This window comes from Myxine glutinosa, chromosome 9 (genome assembly GCF_964187855.1).
Source record: "Myxine glutinosa chromosome 9, kmMyxGlut1.1, whole genome shotgun sequence".
In the NCBI taxonomy this organism is placed as follows: Eukaryota; Metazoa; Chordata; class Myxini; order Myxiniformes; family Myxinidae; genus Myxine; species Myxine glutinosa.
The window spans coordinates 62,357,597-62,377,037 of record NC_136269.1 but is presented as its reverse complement, the minus strand read 5'-3'; the positions used below and the strand labels follow the sequence as shown (position 1 = coordinate 62,377,037).

At 43.0% G+C, this 19,441-nt stretch overlaps 1 protein-coding gene across 3 annotated transcripts in view; it reads left to right on the top strand.

The window, feature by feature from the left end:
- SPTBN1 (spectrin beta, non-erythrocytic 1) overlaps positions 1-19,441 on the top strand; it is a 221,542-nt gene that overhangs the window by 40,214 nt on the left and 161,887 nt on the right. For 2 of the 3 annotated variants that reach the window (XM_068129086.2, XM_068129087.2), the window contains exon 2: positions 17,869-18,034. In XM_068129086.2, the coding sequence (XP_067985187.1) occupies positions 17,887-18,034 (148 nt within the window). In that variant the 5' untranslated portion in view covers positions 17,869-17,886. Of the gene's footprint in view, positions 1-4,480; positions 4,500-17,868; positions 18,035-19,441 lie in introns of those variants that run through there. The other variant, XM_068129088.2, reaches the window with a different exon arrangement.

The following is a 19,441-nucleotide window of genomic DNA, read 5'->3' as shown; positions in this document are numbered from 1 at the left end:
CGGGGCGGGGCCAAGCCCGAATCGGCAACGACGCTTCGAAGCGAAGCGACGCAGCATCGATCCGCGCCGGGCCTCGCACCCAACAAAGCACCCCACGCCCCGAGTGCTCGCATCGGCTATCCGTCGCCCTAACCACTACCCTGGTTACCGTCGACGCTTTACTTGCATGCTTACAAGCATACGCTACCCCTTTCACCCTCACAAAACCTGGCGTTCCAACGCCGTCCGTACATTCCACCAACGCTCTCTCTGTTACACACCACACCTCTTGCGCACACTTCGGTCCACACCTCTCCGCCGTTACGTCCTCCGTAACACTCACCATGGGCGTGCACTCCGTATTGCTCTCACTCCCTGTGTCACACCCCGTACACACCGACGTGCATTCTCGCTCGCACTCGGTTTCACTCCCACACTTTATAACACACCCACTCGCCGACGCACACTTTTTCCTCCCACGCGTGCCATTTCCACTCACACGGGACCCTTCACCAACGCCCGGGTGCCATATCGATCCCAATCGCGCGACAATTCTTTTGTCGCTAAACATCCATTTACAAAATCTCCCCGCACAATACACAACAGCACGACTCACCTGGGGGATCCTTTTCTCCACGCGAACCTGCAAACTTCCATTCGGGTTAAGCACAGCATCGTGATGTGAGCAGGGACTTTGTACATAATCCATTTCTCCCTGCAATTCTCGGGCTACCTCCGTCATCTCTTCAATTTTAATTCCCGCTACTGCTTTTTCTTTATTAACCTCGGCGACCGTTGGCTTTAATAAAACACCCTCCTCTACCTCAGCGGTCGCCGGCTTTCCCAAACCCCGTGTCGCGATTTCTACCCCCGTCATTGTACCCGTGCTTTTCTCCGCTTCGCTCAAGCAGCGCTTTTCGACTCACGTTACCTCCTCGTGCACCCCTGGGACCCTTTCGCCCAACTTGCGGTCTCTGTCCCTCTGCTCCCTTGCCTCTCTATCGGCCCTCATTCCGTTCGTTGTTGCTTCAATTTGGTTACTCAACCGCTCACTGTGAGCCTCCATTTCCTTACTCAATTTCTCCCCGTCTATTCTCAGCATCTCGGCGAATTGCGCCATGAAGGCTTGCATTTGGACCACCGTTGGTAGTACAAAGGGTGCGGCCGCAGCTGCCCCCTCAACCACGTGCGCGAGGCCGCCATTTTGTGCACCTGATACACCCTCAACCACACCTTCTTTACTCTCCTCCACCATTTTTTTTCCTAAGTCCTGGGTCGATTCTACCCCGTCTATCTCTCCCACCGGCATCCTGTCGCCTTGAACAGCCATGGCGCGATTTCAAAATTCGGGTTTTATAAAACAAAACAAATTTCGGCCGCTCCAAATTTTGACCAATTTTTTTTTTTTCCTCTATTCGTTTTTAAAAAAAAAATTTGGTCGGGCCTCGAATCCCACTCCCAGACACCAATTGTTACAGATCGCGGTTAGATGTTATAGACCGAGCGGTGGTGTAAGACCGCGACCTAACAAAACTCACCCGATTCACCCAGACTTTGGCCGTATCGCACCCCAGCTGCTCAATGAGGGAAAAGACGAAAACGACGCAATGCAAAGAGGAAAACGAAGACAAAAAGGTTGGAAATACTACTAAATTTATTTACTATTTACACACATAAGCAAAAAGAAAGCAGTCACGTTTATTTACAAGCACATAAGACGCAGGTGACACAGGGAAAATACCAGCTTATCTAACAGTCTTAATTAACCCAGGACAGAACAAACAGAACACTGACTCACGCGGGGAATGCCAGGAATGGCAGAAGGTGGATGGCTGGAGGTGAACGCTTGGTGGAGCCAACACGGAGCTTGGTGGAGCCAACACGGAGCTTGGTGGAGCCAACACGGAGCTTGGTGGAGCCAACACGGAGCTTGGTGGAGCCTTGGTGTGACGGGTTCTCTCTTCTCTGTGAAAGCTCAACCGTCTTGTCTCTGGTAAAAGCTCAACTCTTCCAGTCTCTTGTAAAAGCGAATCTCTCTGACTCCTCTCCACGGCTTGGGCTCCCTTGTGTCTGCCGGTAAAAACTCATCTCCGTTGGCCACACCCCTGCCTTGGGTTATATAGGCCCCCGCCCCTCAACCTTTGCGAACCTCCCCGACCGCTCTTCCTCCGCCCTCTGTAGCCAAACCCCTGGCTCATGGTTGGTCGAGCGGGGCTGGTTCACTCCTCCCCCTCTATGACGAGGTGGAGACACGCCTTTCTTCCCCAACCCTGCCTCGTGGCCAATGGCGGCAATTGGATCGGAGGTAATTGGTGATGGGAATGGAAGGGAATCTATCTCTTTCACTGGTGCAATGGAGTACTTCAATTAATGGGAGACACAGCCTTACCCTAAAACACAGAATAAGAGATAACTATCAACAGGTATATTCTATTACTTGGCTGACGTGTATGCTTGTGGACTATGGGACGCCCTTTTGGTCTTTACACAGCTCCGGAGGCAGGAGGCACAGAATAAACAATAATCACAATAGTACAGCACACAATCAAAAAATATACAGTCCTCATATCCACAACAATATTATTCTTGAAAATGACTGAAGGTATTTCAATTAAACTTGATAGAAGTATTTATAATGATGTGGGTGGAGGCATATTGGTCGACGTCGCGACATCAGAGTGCCGTTCTACTTATATATTATATATATATATATATATATATATATATATATATATATATATATATATATATATATATTGTTACGGTTTTCCGCCGCCCTTCTTACCCTTACCAAGGGGGGATTAAGCCCCTTGTTCTTTCTGGGCTTGGCGGAACCGAGAGACTTGAAACGCCTCTTCCGGGCAAACGCAAGGTAGGGTTTCGGGACAAAGTCTCGCTCGTACCTAAATCCCTGCGCCGCCGCGGAAGCGGGGAACCAAGCCTCGCACGAGCCACGTGTGATTGGAGTACACCGAGCGGATTGCGTACCACGTGGTCCGTGCAGTCACCGTTAATTACTGGACCCCGATTCGAGCGATTCTACTCGGACCACGCTTAGTCAATGAGGAAAACACGAGAACGATCGAATGGAAGGAAGAACACAGGTTTAATTATTATTCCCACAAGTATGTTCAAGGATCGGTAGACGCAGAGACAGAGCAGCACTTACAGTCTTATTCTTAACTCCCAGACTGTGGCCCGTCACACTCACACAGGGAATTGCAGGCAGGATGCTGTTCAGGCCAAACGCGCCGACTTGGTCGTCCAGGAACGGCCCCGTCCGGCTCTCCACGGTCCCAGCATGTCCCGCGAAGAAGGCACGCAGGCGGTGGAAGGATCCTCGTAGCGCGTCTCCCGAACAAAAGGCAGCCGATGAGGTAGGAAGGAAAAGTACGCGTCTCTCAGCGCGGCTGGTGGTTACACAGCGCGTTATCATTCGCGTAACTCAATGCACTATATGCGGCTCGGCTTCAAGCTCAACCGAGCGTCACTTTTGTATGAGCCCATATCCTGGTTCATGCGCGTCTTTCTCCACTCAATGCAAGCTCAGTTCTCGTACCTCAATTGCTGCTCGAACTCGACTGCTCACCGCGCGCGAGTCCTCAATTCCTCGACACTCTTACTGCTCGCGAGTCCTTCTCGTCAGTCCTCCTGGGGGCTTTGCGTGACGGGTTATATCGGTACGCCCCGAACCCTCTCAAACCTTCCAACCACGCCCTGTGATGCAGTGCTGCCACCACACCCTGTGAGCCTTGATTGGCGGCTCGCGCTTACCGTCAGCTTCTCTGCCGCCCTCATTCGGTCCCGCCCCGACCCTCCTAGCCGGCCTTGTGTTAATTTGCGCCAAAAAGCCAAAGGCAGCCCTAAGAGACGTAAGGCGATGGAGGCGGCATAGGACAATGGAAGCGATGAAAGGACCTATTCTCCTTACTCTACTCAACGCAAAACTAACACAGGAAAAGGACTAAGCTCACAAATACTATGAAATAACTGAACTAACGCGAGGCTACGTGTTGTTTGTGTGACTAACTATGAGGGGGAAATTTAACCTTTATTATACAAAACTCAAAACCGCAACAATATATATATATATATATATATATATTTTAATGTCATGAACAGCAAACTGTGCTTGTGTTGGAAAAGGAACGTTCACAATCAATGTTCTCCCAGCAATGACATATGACAGTGAAACATGGTCTCCAAGGCAAGGATTGATCAAAAATTGATCATCACACAGTGCTGTGGAAAGATGATGTCTTGACAATAACAAAAGGAGGAAAAGGAGAGTAGCTAATTGATCGGACAGAAAACGAAATTCCTTCACATTCTGTTTACAATAAAACTAAAACTTATGGAACTGGGCTGGACATTTAGTAAGAAAAGACCACGAGTGGACAGGACAACAAGGATTACAAACCTGCAACCTCGAGAAGGCCATGGAAGAAGCAGAGGAGACCAAAGTATGGCGAGATGAAATTGATGTTTACTGGAGTACAATGGCCTCGAATTGACTTGAGGTAGGCCTTCATCCTGCAGGGGATAAAATCGTCAAGTATTTGTTTTGCATTACTGCACATTCAAGTGAAATGAGCAATTGTTTGCAGATATGATTCAGGCCAACCAATATAGTTTTACTTGTAAGGTGTATTTATTTTCCTTTTTTATGTTATTTCAATATTTTGGTCGACAATAATTTATTCTGTGCAGCTTTAATTTGTATGTGCGATGTACCGTTCTCTTGCAGCAGTGTCATATTGCTCAGTTGTAGTCATGGAGACTCTGCTGTATGCTGTCTGCTACGTGCTATGGTTGCTGAAAGAGTAGAGTATATTCGTGGGTTTTTCTTTGCATCGGATGCTTTTTGCATTATGATCTTACTGGATACATATACTTTGCTGTACATATTGCTTGTGCAAGAGAAGTTGTCCCTATTGCAGAATGATGATGATGATAGTTATAGAATGAATGAAAAATTACTCAATGCTTTTTCTTAACATTTTCAGTCTATTGGAAAAGTATTCCACAATTGGTGATTCTGAATTATTTTTAAGTGAACTAGAAACACCTGCTCCCTCCAGGAGCATTGGCAGGTTGTCTCTTCCCACCCCTGCAGGGTGGAGGGGTGGGGGTGTGAGGACGATTTTTTTTTAACCATGTGCCTATGACCTGACCCTGGGTAATTTGCTTCTGTGGCTGGAGAGACCACGACTCTCACTGGGAATAGTTACTTCACCGATTAGGCTTAAGCCAGAATGGTATTGGTGGTGGAGAGTATGACCCAGGTTTGCCCCGCAATGATGTGGAATGTTTCGTATGCAGCCTGAAGCTGCTGGTTGCATCATTTTTCAAGAAGTGCGTTTGGGCCGCTGATGCAGTGCCCCAATTACCAATGAGCTGGTACTCAATTTGCCGACCTCAGAAGGATGACAGGCTGAGTCAACCCTCCTGGCGTTCAATGATTGACTGGGATTCGAACTCGGGATCCTCGGATCCCAAGCCAGCACCCTAACCATGAAGCCAACACCAGGCCTGTGATGTGGAATGATGGGCTGTGAATGGAAGTGATTCAATTTGCAGGATGCATTGGCCGGGATTTATTTATGGGACTGTTCCATCGACTGTGGCCAATTGGTCCCTGCCCCCAAGACGGTTCCAATGGATTTGTGATAATAATAACCGAGCGATGCTGAGTGTGAGGTTGTCAATGAGCTGAGGCGTGTCTTGGATCTGCGAGATATTGCTGAAGAATCTCAACAATGCATGTAGTTAGAAATGAGTTTGAGGAGCAAGGAGGCGGAGTTTGGGCATTAGAAATAGCTAATTGAGCCTCCTGGTGAGGTTTGTGGGTTATGAGCTGTGAGGTTTCATTGCTGCTGTTGGATGCATCTGTGTGTACAGCTCTGCAACTGTGAACTAGTTTGGCTCTGGAGGCTGCTCAAAGGAGGAAAAGCAACGATGGTAATAATCACATTCTCCCACAAGTAAGCAGTTTAACCATCAAGCACAATCCTCCATTTCACTGCTTGGTCCAAATGAGCTTAAAAGATGGTTTTCTTCTGCTTTGACATTGAAGACGTGAGCAGGAGTCGATCATCGTTATCATTTTATGACTGGGTCCAGTTTGGGAGAATTCATGCAACATGCCATTTGACACTACAGCTTCTTTCAGACTGTGTGCCCTGCTTCCTGTCATTGCATTTTGATTCACTTTTCGTCACTTTTACAGGTGCCTCTAACCAATAGATCAAAGGCATCTGGTGCTTCTACACGTACATCAAAGTGTAGTGTGCAACGTTGATTTGATTTTCTTAGTGTTCTCTATTTTATGCAGGTTGAGGCTCACAAGAGTAGAACAGCAAGAGGCAAGGGATCAACAAACAAAATGGCGCAAAGAGAAACAGTGGAATAACAAATGGATGCTCCACACCTCGGTGCAAGGAGAGGAATTGCAAGTAAAGGGTGTGAATGCAGTCTCGGCATGTGTAGAAACAGAAGACCATGAGGTGGGGGTGGTGTGTAGCAGACTTGAAATCCTCTGCAGGTAAAAGCTTGACAACAGACTCTAAAAGGCAATGTCACATGCGAGAAAAGAGGGGTGGAAGATAGGCCAGGGCGAAAATGAAAAAACTATCGCAATAATGGACCTCATTATCATGATTATCACAATAATATCATGATAATATAAATAATGCAATGTAGTGCCTTGAGAACCCATGTAGCATACAATAACAATCCACATAAAAACAAACTGAATAGCCATCGGGTTACTTGTGCTCGTAATTTAAACAAATTGCAACAGAATTTTGAAAGTCAAACCTCATTTTGCCTGAATGCAATAGCTTTGCTCCTTTGCCAAGTGGCTGGACGAGCAGTTTGCAAAGCGGTTGATACGGAGAGTCTGGCTTGGCAAGCGATAGCAAGCTGCATGCTAATGGAACACAATATTTGTGAAGAAAGTCATATATATGACTATCTTCACTCTCCGGCCTTTAAAGTTACGCCTTTGATGTTAAACTTTGCAAATAATAAATGCCAAGCAATCCCATGGTGTGCCAAAAATGCAATCAACAAATAAATGAAGGAAACACACGACACCATCTTTCCCGCTCCTGTCCAACGAGAACGGCGAGAGGAGAGGAGAGAAGTGAGATTACCTGTTTGTCCTCGTCCTCTGTACCAACACTCCACACACCGAAAATGCTCACCTTCTCAATCTTTGACATGATGTTTCTTTGAGTGATAAACTTCGCGCGCAGACAAAGTGAACTCAAACGGATCGGCGATTTTGACACCAGCAGTAGTTTTCGCACCTTAATTAATTGGTTGTTTGTTTTATTGTTTAATGATATACCATTTAAATTGCGTCTTGGAGAATATACATTCCATGTTATATCACCTGCTTTATTTTATAGAGCTGCATTTAATTCGGGTGTATATTTTCAGAGAAACTAAACACACTGACAACTCAAAGCAGTCGATACAATATCTGGGTTCACGGTGCGATTTACATACTGCGCATGCACAGCAGCTAGTGTGATAATAAATTTCCATTATCGTTGTCACGATAGTAAATCTAAAGAACGATTAGCATCATATAGTGATTATCGCCCAGCACTAGTACGAAAGAGTGCAGGTGATCATTAAGTTTATTCTTGGGGAGGCAAACGAGGAAAGGGTTTCTGGTAGAAAGCTTGCCACCTGGATGGGCAGCATCTGGGTGAAAGGGTGGGAGGAGCAAGACAATAATAGAGCCAGTAAGAAACAACAGCCACTATTTCGCCTATTGTGAGCAAGAAGCAGATCCTGAGACTCCAGGGCTTCAATAAGATCATTATGAAAAGCAGCAGTACCAATCCACACTAGGGAGCCATATTCCATCTCCGACTCAAATTAATTCATATTCCAATTTATTGATGAATCAAAAAATAGAAATACACTTTTTGCCAAAGCACTGGTTCACTATTGTGCCCAAATTTCAGCTTCCTAGCTCAAAGGATGGCTGAGATATCACCTGGACAAACAAACAAAGAAACATGAAAAACAAAGAAGTAAACAAACCAACTGAGTGAAAACTGAGTTCTCCCTTTCTGCACGTATCATCGCCAGACCCTCTTCGGCTCCTGGCAATGATGTGCAGCACCTGGAGATGGAATAGGAAAGGAGCGGTAGGAAAGGTGCAGCACCTGGAGATGGAATAAGAATAGGAATTCATGGCAGAATGGTGTGTCAACTGCCATGGGAAATCGGATGCAGTCTTCATTTTGTGCATTGGCCCTTTGTTGGGGCAAAACATGTGGATTTTCTTTGTCCTGATATAGTACTAACCCTCAACATCAGCTATATCTTGCTTCACATGAGTGCGTAACACATGCTTCATCAGGCTCTGTCAGTTCATAAAATCTTTTGTATCTGGGTAGCTGTGCCTTCAAAGATGATGAGGCATTGCCTTTTTACCTATAAACTGGCATGGTTTTGTAGTGATCAATTAATGGTCTTTATCAAAGATTTGTCAAATTGTTTTGTGACTCTTTATGCTTTTATGAGGCCATTTCTATCATGTATGCAAAAATGGGCTGAAGTTTCAAGCAAAACACTCCATACCCTTCCCTTACTCTATTTTCACCAGACACTTTTCCTTATTTTCCCACACCCCCAACTATACTTTTATTCATTTACTCCTTTGTGCATATGTAATAGTCTTCTTCTTTCATATTTTGCAGCCCAAAAAAAAAAAAAAAAAAAAATGTGGATTTTCCGGTAACCTGATCTACCCCAATAATTCCTCCCGACCCCACAATTTTTTTTTTCTACGAGGGCCGACTTCCATGTGGCCTTTTTATTTATGCTGCCAAGCGCTCAGCATGGCATTGCTCTGTGCTCGATTACGCTCCCAGCACTATTTGGCCTACTAGACGGGTCAATATATGAAAAATAAGGGCCTAACCCCAAAAAAAATTATAATAAAGGTTTTTTTGTTTTAGGTGTATCATTAGGTTGTACTAGACCCCTGAAAAAAAGTTTACCAAAATTTGACTCCGGGAAAGTGGTTAATTAGCATATTTTCAAAATGGCACCCCCAAAATTTTCAATGTACAGAAAAAAAATTTCTTGTTCAATTTAGACCCTATAAATGTATTACAAATAGATAGAAACATGGTTGCTTTACCTAATGAACACATCAGAAAATTTCTATGACGTCATTGTGACGTCATAATGACGTTGCTGTCTCAATTACGTCATATGATATCATGAATCATTACTGTTTTTCCTTACTACCAAGACTTAAATAAATATTTTTTGTTTCAGGATTTGAAAATGGATAACGGAGAGCTTGACGAAGACGTCTGCCCAATTTGCAAAGCGAGTTTGGAAGACGCCAAGGACACTGATGTTTCCAAACTTTCAAGGAAGGGTGTTGAAAAAATCAACAAATCAAGCCAAGAAAGGGGTTGTGATGATGTTGTCGCAAGACCAAACCAACGAGTACACAAGAAATGTCGATCCTCGTGGACAAATGAAAAAGCAATCAAACAGGCTTTAAAACGTTCTTCTGAATCATCATCACCTGTAAAGAAGAAGAGCCGCCGTATTAGCTTAGGGCCATATGACCCTAAAAAGGACTGCCTCTTCTGTGGCCATGAAATTTCTAAGGGTACTCATGGACATGATGAAAGTGCCGGTAAGATTCTCACTGACTGTTTCCCTCAGACGATAGTTAAACATTGCAAAGAAAGACACGATGATTGGGCGCATATTGTTCAGGGTCGAATTGAATATCTTGGTACAAATTTGCAAGCTTCTGACTGTGTTTACCATAAACGCTGCAATACCTACTTTCGATTGGGGCAGGAAATGCCAGACCAGTTTCGATCAGAGGCAGTGCAAAAACCAAAACACATCGGGCGGCCCACAAACGAGGACCAGCGACAAGCATTTGTGACAGTTTGTGAATATTTGGAAAGCAATGATGAAGAACAAATTACGATATCTGAACTTGTGAGCAAAATGGGTGAATACTTACTTGAAGAAGACTCTGTGCCATATGGAAGTCAATATTTGAAGCAAAAACTGATAGAACGCTACAATGATTCTATATGCATAGCGGAAGTAGAAGGGCTTCAGGATATAGTGACGATGAGGGGGAAAACTGCAAAAATACTTCGTACCTATTTCGAGACTTCAAAAGATGGTGATTCCGAAAGTCAGAAACGTGCAATCATTGCTGCAGCTGCCAAGCTCCTGAAGTGCGATATCAAGACTGAAATCCCATCAGTCACTGATCGATATCCTTCTTCGCAGAGCCTCAAACTAGACACTACATTAGATTACTTGCCGATTTCACTGCGTACCATGTTGAATAAACTGTTTGTGGGGACAGATAAAGATGAAAAAGTTGCTGCTATCGGGCAGTCAATAATACAAGGTGTTCGCCCGCGGGCACTTGTAGTGCCACTTCAAATAGGACTTGCTACTCAGCTACACCATGTCTATAAGTCACGATTTCTCATTGACACCTTGTCTGTGATGGGGTTTAGCTCTTCTTATGGGGAGGTGCAGAGATTCTTGCAAAATGCTGCTGATGTGGTTGCACCAGAGTTACTTGGGAAAGGATCATCTGGTACAGTATTATTCGCTGCTGATAATGTTGACCACAATATCATAACTCTGGATGGAAAAGGAACCTTCCATGGAATGGGAATGGTGGCAGCAACAACACCAGGACAGGTGACAACCCATGTTGTCAATAGGAAAAACGTTTCCAAATTGAATGTGAAAGAAATGTCACGGGTTGATATCATTGATTATCGCTTCTCCACATTTGCACGTCGTAACATTATGTTTGAAAAACTTCCAGAACTTCACTGTCCTGTCCCAGTTGTAGACACTCTATGGGAGCTCTCATTCTGTTTCCACATGGACACACCCAACTGGCAGGGAATGATGAACATAGTTCATAGCGTATCTGACCACCCTGGAAAATCATCTGTCACATTCCTACCAATGATCGACATGTATCCAAGTGAGCCAACTTGCATACTCTCCACACTTAGTTTCATTTGTGACATGACAATGGTATGTGACAGTCATAACTTAAAGGCTCTTAGTGGTTTCTGACATTCAGTGTGTTATGGACGAGTTTGATTTCATTGCCTATTTCTGTAAGGACAACCAGCTGACATGATATTTCCCTTCATATGGTCATACGGTGATGCAGGGATTTGTTCCTAGGTTGCATGGTGTCATGACGTCACTACCAATAACCATGTATTATTCACAGACCTTTCAGAAAATACTGTATTGTATAGGCAGATCAAATTTTCAAAATTTTTTTTTCACAAAGTGTGTATTTGTTGAAACAAGTTGATAAAAATGCATGTATTATTCATTGTCGTCATCATTGACGTCATAATGACGTCATAGAAGTTTTCTGATGTGTTCATTATGTAAACCAACCATGTTTCTATCTATTTGTAATACATTTATAGGGTCTAATTTGAATTATAAAAAAGTTTCCTGTACATTGAAAATTTGGGGGGGGTGCCATTTTGAAAATATGCTAATTAACCACTTTCCCGGAGTCAAATTTTGGTAAACTTTTTTTCAGGGGTCTAGTACAACCTAATGATACACCTAAAACAAAAAAACCTTTATTATAAATTTTTTTGGGGTCAAACCTTACATTGACCCGACTATACCTGACGACAGAAGTCATGGCTGCCATGAAGACATTTGGTGTTTGTTTTGTTCACCGAAAGTGCTGATGTGATCTCTATGACACACGATGTCAGACCCATGAGGTCTGACGAAAAAGTTACCATCAAAAAAAACTAAAAGGTATGTTGCGAAGAATATGAAGAAGAAGAAGCCTATTGAGAACATCGGTCTAAAATGAAAATGAAGTGTAAATATTCGTTTTGATTATTTTAAAATGCAGAATTGAAATTCTGGAAAATTATTTTAAGCCATTCTTGTTCCAAAGTAAGAAAAATTGCAAGATCTTGTAATTTTCTCATTTTTGTGTGTGCTTTATAGACTGTACTGTCCTTTGTTGGGCAGGGTGTGTATAAGGCCTTGGATAGGCCTGTTTATATTCTGCAAGAACAGTATCAACATTTTATAGCAAATACCACCTGGCATTTGGTTGACAGGAATAGAGGGAGGCCAGGGTGAGGGGTGGGGGAACAGTATAGTCAGGTTCACCATGTAATTTCGTTGGAATTTTTGGGGGATTTGGAAAACAATATATTTTTGGAAACTATATTGTATAGTCAGTCAGAAAACCAATGTTGCTATTTGCACAGACTCCTGTATGGCGGCCATCTTGGATTTTCAAAATTGCTGCCGTATAACTAATTTTTCTCAATATCTCAGCTTCTAAATAACATAGAGCTTTGATTCTAATGGCTAAACATACATTTTCAAGGGCCCCGAATCCAATGGTAACAAGTTCGATAAGCTAGACATGACCATAGAGCTCCTATGTGGCGGCCATCTTGGATTTTTTAAACTGGCCGCCGTAAAACTGATGTAACTCACCTTCTAAAGAGCACAGAGCTTTGATTCATCATTGAGTAAAGTCATCATCATCCTCATCATCGCTTTCGTTCATCACATCTTGAGAGTCCTCATCATTTTGGCACTGCATGTCACACTGACAAAGGTCTGTACAAGCCAAGTTGTTTGTTCTGCAGGAACATCTAGATGAAGAACAGTCTGTTTTCCACTGACATCTAACCATTTGAATGATGGCCTTGGGGGCTGGAGGCTCCTCAGTTGTGGTTGGTTTCACTTGTCCATCCGTGTCTTTGTAAAAGCCGTTTTGCAGGGGATTCAGCTGAGGATCCTGTTGAGCAATGCTTGCCTGACCCCACACTCTGGCTTGGATATGGACTCTAAGGATGTGCTGCTTGAGAGCTCCAAGAGTAAGAGGAAGCCTGTCACTTTCTGCCATGTGTTTGCAAAAGAGATACCATCGTAGTTTGGGGATGCTGTCGATGTGGATGCCATTTGGAGAGTAAGCAGCGCATACAAAGTTAGCTAGTGTGGACAACATGTCCTCCGTCACTTCAGTTGCATCTGAAAGCATTCGCACGGTGTCTATGACATCTTCACTTGCTTTGAGGTAGACATGCAGCCATGTTGCTTTGCCTATTCGAGAGAACCTCCCAGTGTTGTCTGCCCCTGTGAAAGCATGAAAGGCTGGCAACGCCTTTGCTCTTTCGACCCCTAGAGCTGTCCACAGTGGCTCTATTTGAAGTATTCCAGAGGCCATGGAAATGGATGTATTCCTCAGCAGTAGGTCATAGTGTGTATGACTAGTACCAGGACATCTGTGTCGGGAGAGAAGAACACCAACTGTGCATCATGTGGGTTTCGCTGGGTTGCCAGCACGGCCTGGTGGATCAACAGGGTGTCAGCTTCTTCATGGTTGTTGTCCTCGAAGAGCAGGTCACTGTTGCTCCTAGTACGCCCTGAAGCAGACGTGATGATCAACTTGGATGAGTGACTGTTGTATTCTAGAGTTTTCGCTGCCAGATAGTCAGTCAGATCAGCCTTTGTTTTGTCATGGGAAAGGAATCTGCTCATTGGGATGTTTGATGTTGGTGTCATCTCTGACTTGATACTGTACTGCATCCTTTCCTTGCCTTCTTTTAGCCCTGGTAGCACTCTTCAGAGAATCGTTTTTGTACGTGTCAAAGACCAGTATGATCTCATCACAATCTTTTGTTAGAGACATGAGTCTGTCATTGAAGCATTCACCCAGATCGTTGACTTTCACTACAGTGGCTGGTTTCTTTGTCAGCTTATGCACAAGTACCATCCCATCCACCAGTGCAATCTTCCGACTTGTAGGTTTACTAGATGTGGATGCCATAGTTCCTGTGTCCATTGGATCTTCTTGTAGAACACTTGCAGCTGGTGTCTGCTGCTGATCTTCGGGGTGAATTTCTGCTCTTGCTAACTTGTCGAGGAGATGAATTAACTTCGACTTGTCAGTGCATGGAAGAATTGTCCCATCTGGAGCGAACAGTGCTCTTGGTGTCACAGTGAACTCGTAATTTCCGATGGCATATTTCTGGTTCACGTCTCTGTTTGACTTGGCAAGGACCATGAGCCTTCCATACAGTTCCTTAGTCACCTTCAGATCCACAGTCCTGTCTCTGAGTTTCACTGTGGTTCTCTTGTTCCCAGACGTGAACATCTTGTTGTTCTCCTTCTTGACTGGTGCCCAGAGGCTAACATCTCCATTGATACGCTCCGACACGTAGTCTTCATACAACTTCTGACCAGTGACATCAATGTTCAAGATCTGTGGTACATACTCGTCTGGGATGTAAGCATTCGTTATCACATTGTGCAGCTTGTCACCTTCAGTGTCAAATGGATTCCCGTGACTCAGTATCGCAGCCTTTATCTTGTTGATTGCTTCATGCTCCCTCTTGACTGCACTTGGACCAAGGTCATGATGTTCTGTGATCTTGTCACCTTCCAGGCCAAACTGACTCTTGAAGTCTTTTGACAGGCATGATAATTCTGGTGTAACCATGAAGAATCTCTGTCTAGCATTGGCATTGCTAGAGATGCCAATCAGTCCAGAGTGAATCTTCATCAGCTTGTTCAGATGTTCACATGCATGATCTGGTCCAATGGATACAAACGGGATGTCATTCTTGGTTACTAATAGATTGCCAGCTCCTAGTTCTTCCCAGGTCCTAGGGTGATTGGTTCTTAGGTCATACATGTCTGCGATGTATCGGGGCCAGAGCCGCTTGTATTTGATCCGGTCCATGGCAAAGAATAACTTGCTCAGTTCTTCTCCAGCTTGGAGGTGAAGCACCAGGTCAGCACTCCGTGATGCTGCCACGAATAACAGGATTGTCTCCACCCGATGTAGATAGTTCATCATTGACTTGAACATTGCATTCTTGGATCTCCGTGCTTCCCACTCCTCGAGTGCCGTCACCACCCCATCAGATGTCAAGACTTGAAGGAGTTTGGTGTTTGCTTGTTTTACAGATTCAGCTTTCGTGCACTTGTTCGTCTCAGCACAGGCAGCTTCTACTCCCTCTGTTGCCTCGAAACACACATCCTTTACTTGTGGGTTGTCCTTCAAGAACTCCTCCAGCACCATTTCATAAAGTGCTACATATGAATATATATGGGCACGGAGAGACCGCTTGTAGTGTGTACATTTCAGGATTTGCCGCGTCGTGGCTGGACCATAGACATCAGCTTCTACCCAAGCATCATCAATGCCTGAGTTCTCCATGGAGGCTCCGAGGGCTCGGAGTTCTCATGTTCTCATGAACATTAGGAGTATCTGTGTGTTATTTGGCAGTATGCCACAAAGGCCCACAAAGGGCAAAACACTCGCAGTAGAATAGTATTTCTCATTACAGTCAACACAGTCAGGTTCAGCATGTCCAGATTTTAGATTTCGTTGGATTGTTCTTGGGATTTAGAAAAATCAAAGCTCCGTCTTATTTAGAAGATGAGATATTGAGAAACATCAAGTTTACGGTGGCCAGTTTGAAAAGTCCAAGATGGCCGCCACATAGGAGCTCTATGGTCATGTCTAGCTTATCGAACTTGTTACCATTGGATTCGGGGCCCTTGAAAATGTATGTGTAGCCGTTAGAATCAAAGCTCTATGTTATTTAGAAGCTGAGATATTGAGAAAAATTAGTTCTTCGGCGACAATTTTGAAAATCCAAGATGGCCGCCATACAGGAGTCTGTGCAAATAGCAACATTGGTTTTCTGACTGACTATACAATATAGTTTCCAAAAATATATAGTTTTCCAAATCCCCCAAAAAATCCAACGAAACTTTAAATCTGGACATACTGAACCTGACTAGTAGTGCGAGAGCGAGTTGGGGGGAGTGGGTTGTTTCTTATTTTGAGGAGTATATACTTTATGGATGCCCCCCAGAGGGTGTAATGTAAGATTTTTGTCAACTGGAAAGGGTCTAATATCTGAATCGAAAATATTATCAGAGGTGATTAATGGGATGGAGATTGGTATTCTTCAATCCCTTCATATGTCTTGTTGAGCCATGTTAATGATATGCTGTCTTTATCAGTGCTGAGACCAGCTTACATGTTTAAAGGAAACCTTCCAGAGATACTAAATTTGTATAATTTAATCCTCTGACTTGTTTACACAATTTATTTTCTTACCCCTAATTTTGTATCTCACGATGGACATGTTGAAGTTAATGAATCTATATATTTCCAACCATCAACGTACTGGTTGGAAAGGTATAGAATCTGAAATACTGTACTGCTTCCATTTAAACACATACAAAAAAACCAAACAAATCCTTACCTATCTACACCATTCATTGAGCAGCATATTTCCAGAACCCATTTTTAGCCACGTCGCAGACGCTGCTCATAGTGCCCTCTGCTGTTGTTGTTGTTCTTCTTCTTGTTGTTCTTCTTGTTGTTGTTCTTGCAGAGAAGACAAAACCTCAAAGCTCCACCCATTCTGGGAACCATAGCTCCACCCATTGTGGGAGAGGCTTCATATAAACAAATATCCACCATTTTATTAACTCGCATAGCTTTGAGGCCTGTTTTGTAGGCCCGTGGTGTCTTGCTCTCACACAGTTTTCTTTCAAATCAAATTCGATATATCATTTCATTTTTCACAGTCGCTAACATAGTTTTAGACTCGGTTGAAAAAAAACGTGAAGAAAATCCGATGAAAGTTGCCCTTTATAGAACGAAATGAATTCTCAAAGGCCTGTAACTTCAAGTCCATTGAGATATATTTTTTTTAAATCGCGGCATGGTCAGTCATACACCGCCTGAAATAACAGACGTGAAAATGCCGAGATATATTAAAAATTCGTCCATTTGATGACAATCGTCACGATGAAATATTTAATTTATACGTCGTCACAATAATGTGGAGAGAGGCGCATAGCTTCGTTCACGTGTCGCCACACACGGGAAATTGCCGAGATATATATATTTTAAATCGCGGCATGGTCAGTCATACACCGCCTGAAATAACAGATGGGAAAATGCCGAGATATATTAAAAATTCGTCGCCACACACGGGAAATTGCCGAGATATATTTTCACTTTGCACAAAAATAACATCAAGTAATCGAATCAATAGGAATGTCCTGTGCCTATAGCATCGACGTTATAGGCACAGCTGCATCTAGGCATTGTGTAACATCGACGCGGCTTTTGTTTTAATTAAAACTTTTTGTACTTGTTTTTGGATGTGAAGGCAGGAATTTGGAGTTTGTTGAAATGTGCTGGCGATAGCTTACCTGCTCTTTTTGCTCTGATTTTTCATGATTTAAAGTTTGAATATCTGTCTTTAAGGCTGCCTTTAAAACTGAGAATCGATGCCATTGCTTGTTCTCGTTAGATTTTACTCTTCGCGGAATATGACTAGTCTTCTGATATGACATTATTCCTGAAACTGAGTGGGCATTTTGGGGAGAGTATTGAGTTTACACTACTCACAATAAGTTAGGGATATTGTGGGAGTGAGTTTATTTTTTTTATAGGTTAGGGTATTGAAATCAAGAATGCTGTGTTTTTTCACCATAGAATTAGGACCAACAACTTTTTTCAACATAATTAATACACAAAATCAACCACACCGAAGAACCTGCCAATATCCCTAACTTATTGTGAGTAGTGTATTTCATAGGGCATTACCATTGCTTAAATTTATCATTGAGCTGTTTAGGAAAGCAGCCAAAGGAATGTTTGATTTTTTTCTTGTGCAAAGTCCATGTGACAAGAGTGACACTTGCATTGATAAACGTGTCATTGTACCTTCTATAAAATTAGATCTTTATGATCTCAGTTTGTCTTGCACTTCTCACGTTTTGCTGTGCTTGGATCTTACGCAGGCAATTTGCTGACCGGCCATGTCAGTGGTCACTGACTTTGACAGTATGGAGATCCAGCAGCAGTATGAGAGTGTTAACAATCGCTGGGAAGCTCAGGAGGAGGAATGGGATAATGAGAACAGTTCTGCTCGCCTCTTTGAGCGCTCCCGGATCAAAGCGCTAGCAGGTAAGCATTTTGTACCACATACTAATGTCCTGCCTTCTTTCTCTTCTTCCTTTTTATTAACTTGTGAACTGAAGAATTGCCTCTGTGGCTCTTTACCTTTTGATGTCGTGCTTCTTAAATCCATTATTGGCAAGTATTTGCAATATGGCTTCATGTTGTTAGTGACCTGTTGTAGCTTTGGTTTTTCCATTGCAGATTCAGGACTGTATTTTTTACTCGCCTGCCCCTTGTGCAGTGGGAGACAGGGTTTTACAATCGATTCTGGCTGTCTGGTCTGTCTATCAGTCCAGGCCATAACTTTTTTTACCATTTTAATTTTTATCATGAAATTTTCAACAAACCTTAATTATGAAAATATAGATTAAAATAATTAATAAAATATACTATTTTTTTTAAGCTGCCATTTTTGTCAAGTTTTGTTAGAGTACAAAGTGGATGTAGACGGGCCTTGCATTTTGAAATGCTTTCTAGTTCAAGTTGGAATGCAATTGGTATCTTTTCATTTTAGCTGTATTTTCATCACCTACTTTTGAACATTGATCACATTTACATGCCATACTCATGTATTTGCCAATTGTATTTGCAATGTTTGTTTGTTTTTCCTGCACAAAACCTGCACCACCTGCAGAAAAACAAATTCCATGTAAAAAGCTTTGCATTTTCTGTGCTTTTTTTCCCTGTTTCTGCACTGTACTACATTTTGATCAATTTAACATTAATTGTATGCTCGTTTGTTAATGTTCCAGCAACAGAAAGTTTGAATGATATTCAGTGTCTTCTTTTCTTCTGTGCTGGATGGAATGAGTTCAAAACTGGTGGTTGCACTGGGGATATGCACTGGAAGCATTTCAGCAGTTGTTTTAAGAGTAGGGGTTTAGGTGGTTAAAAATAATAGCTCCTGGGGATCAGGGTGGGGGCAGCACCCCAATTCTCTCTGGATGTAAATGTGTATCGTATATAGCATCATCTTGGCTGGTATTTTACGGCAATTCTCCATCTGACAACCATATACTGTACATATCAGTGGGGGTGCTTTGCTAGTAATTTCACCAAAATTGAATTGATTGTGATTGGTTTTGGTTATTGTATAACGCATTTTATTTTTATGAATTTTTTTTTTTTTAATACAGTGGGCAAATGTAGTTTTCATGAATGCTTAATATTTACTTCATTCAAAATATGGTTTCATACCACCTTGGTTCACTTCGTATAGTCTAAGACTTACCAATAGACAGACACACCAACAAAGTTGAATGAATGAAGCATTTAATATACAGTGAAATGTACTTGTAAGATTTTTGAAATGGTAGCAAACTGATAAATGTAGGTTGTTTATTAACTAGATGTCTGGAGTGAATTGCTTTGCAACCTTGTTCTATTAGTGGGGCAACCTAGCATAACAATTGT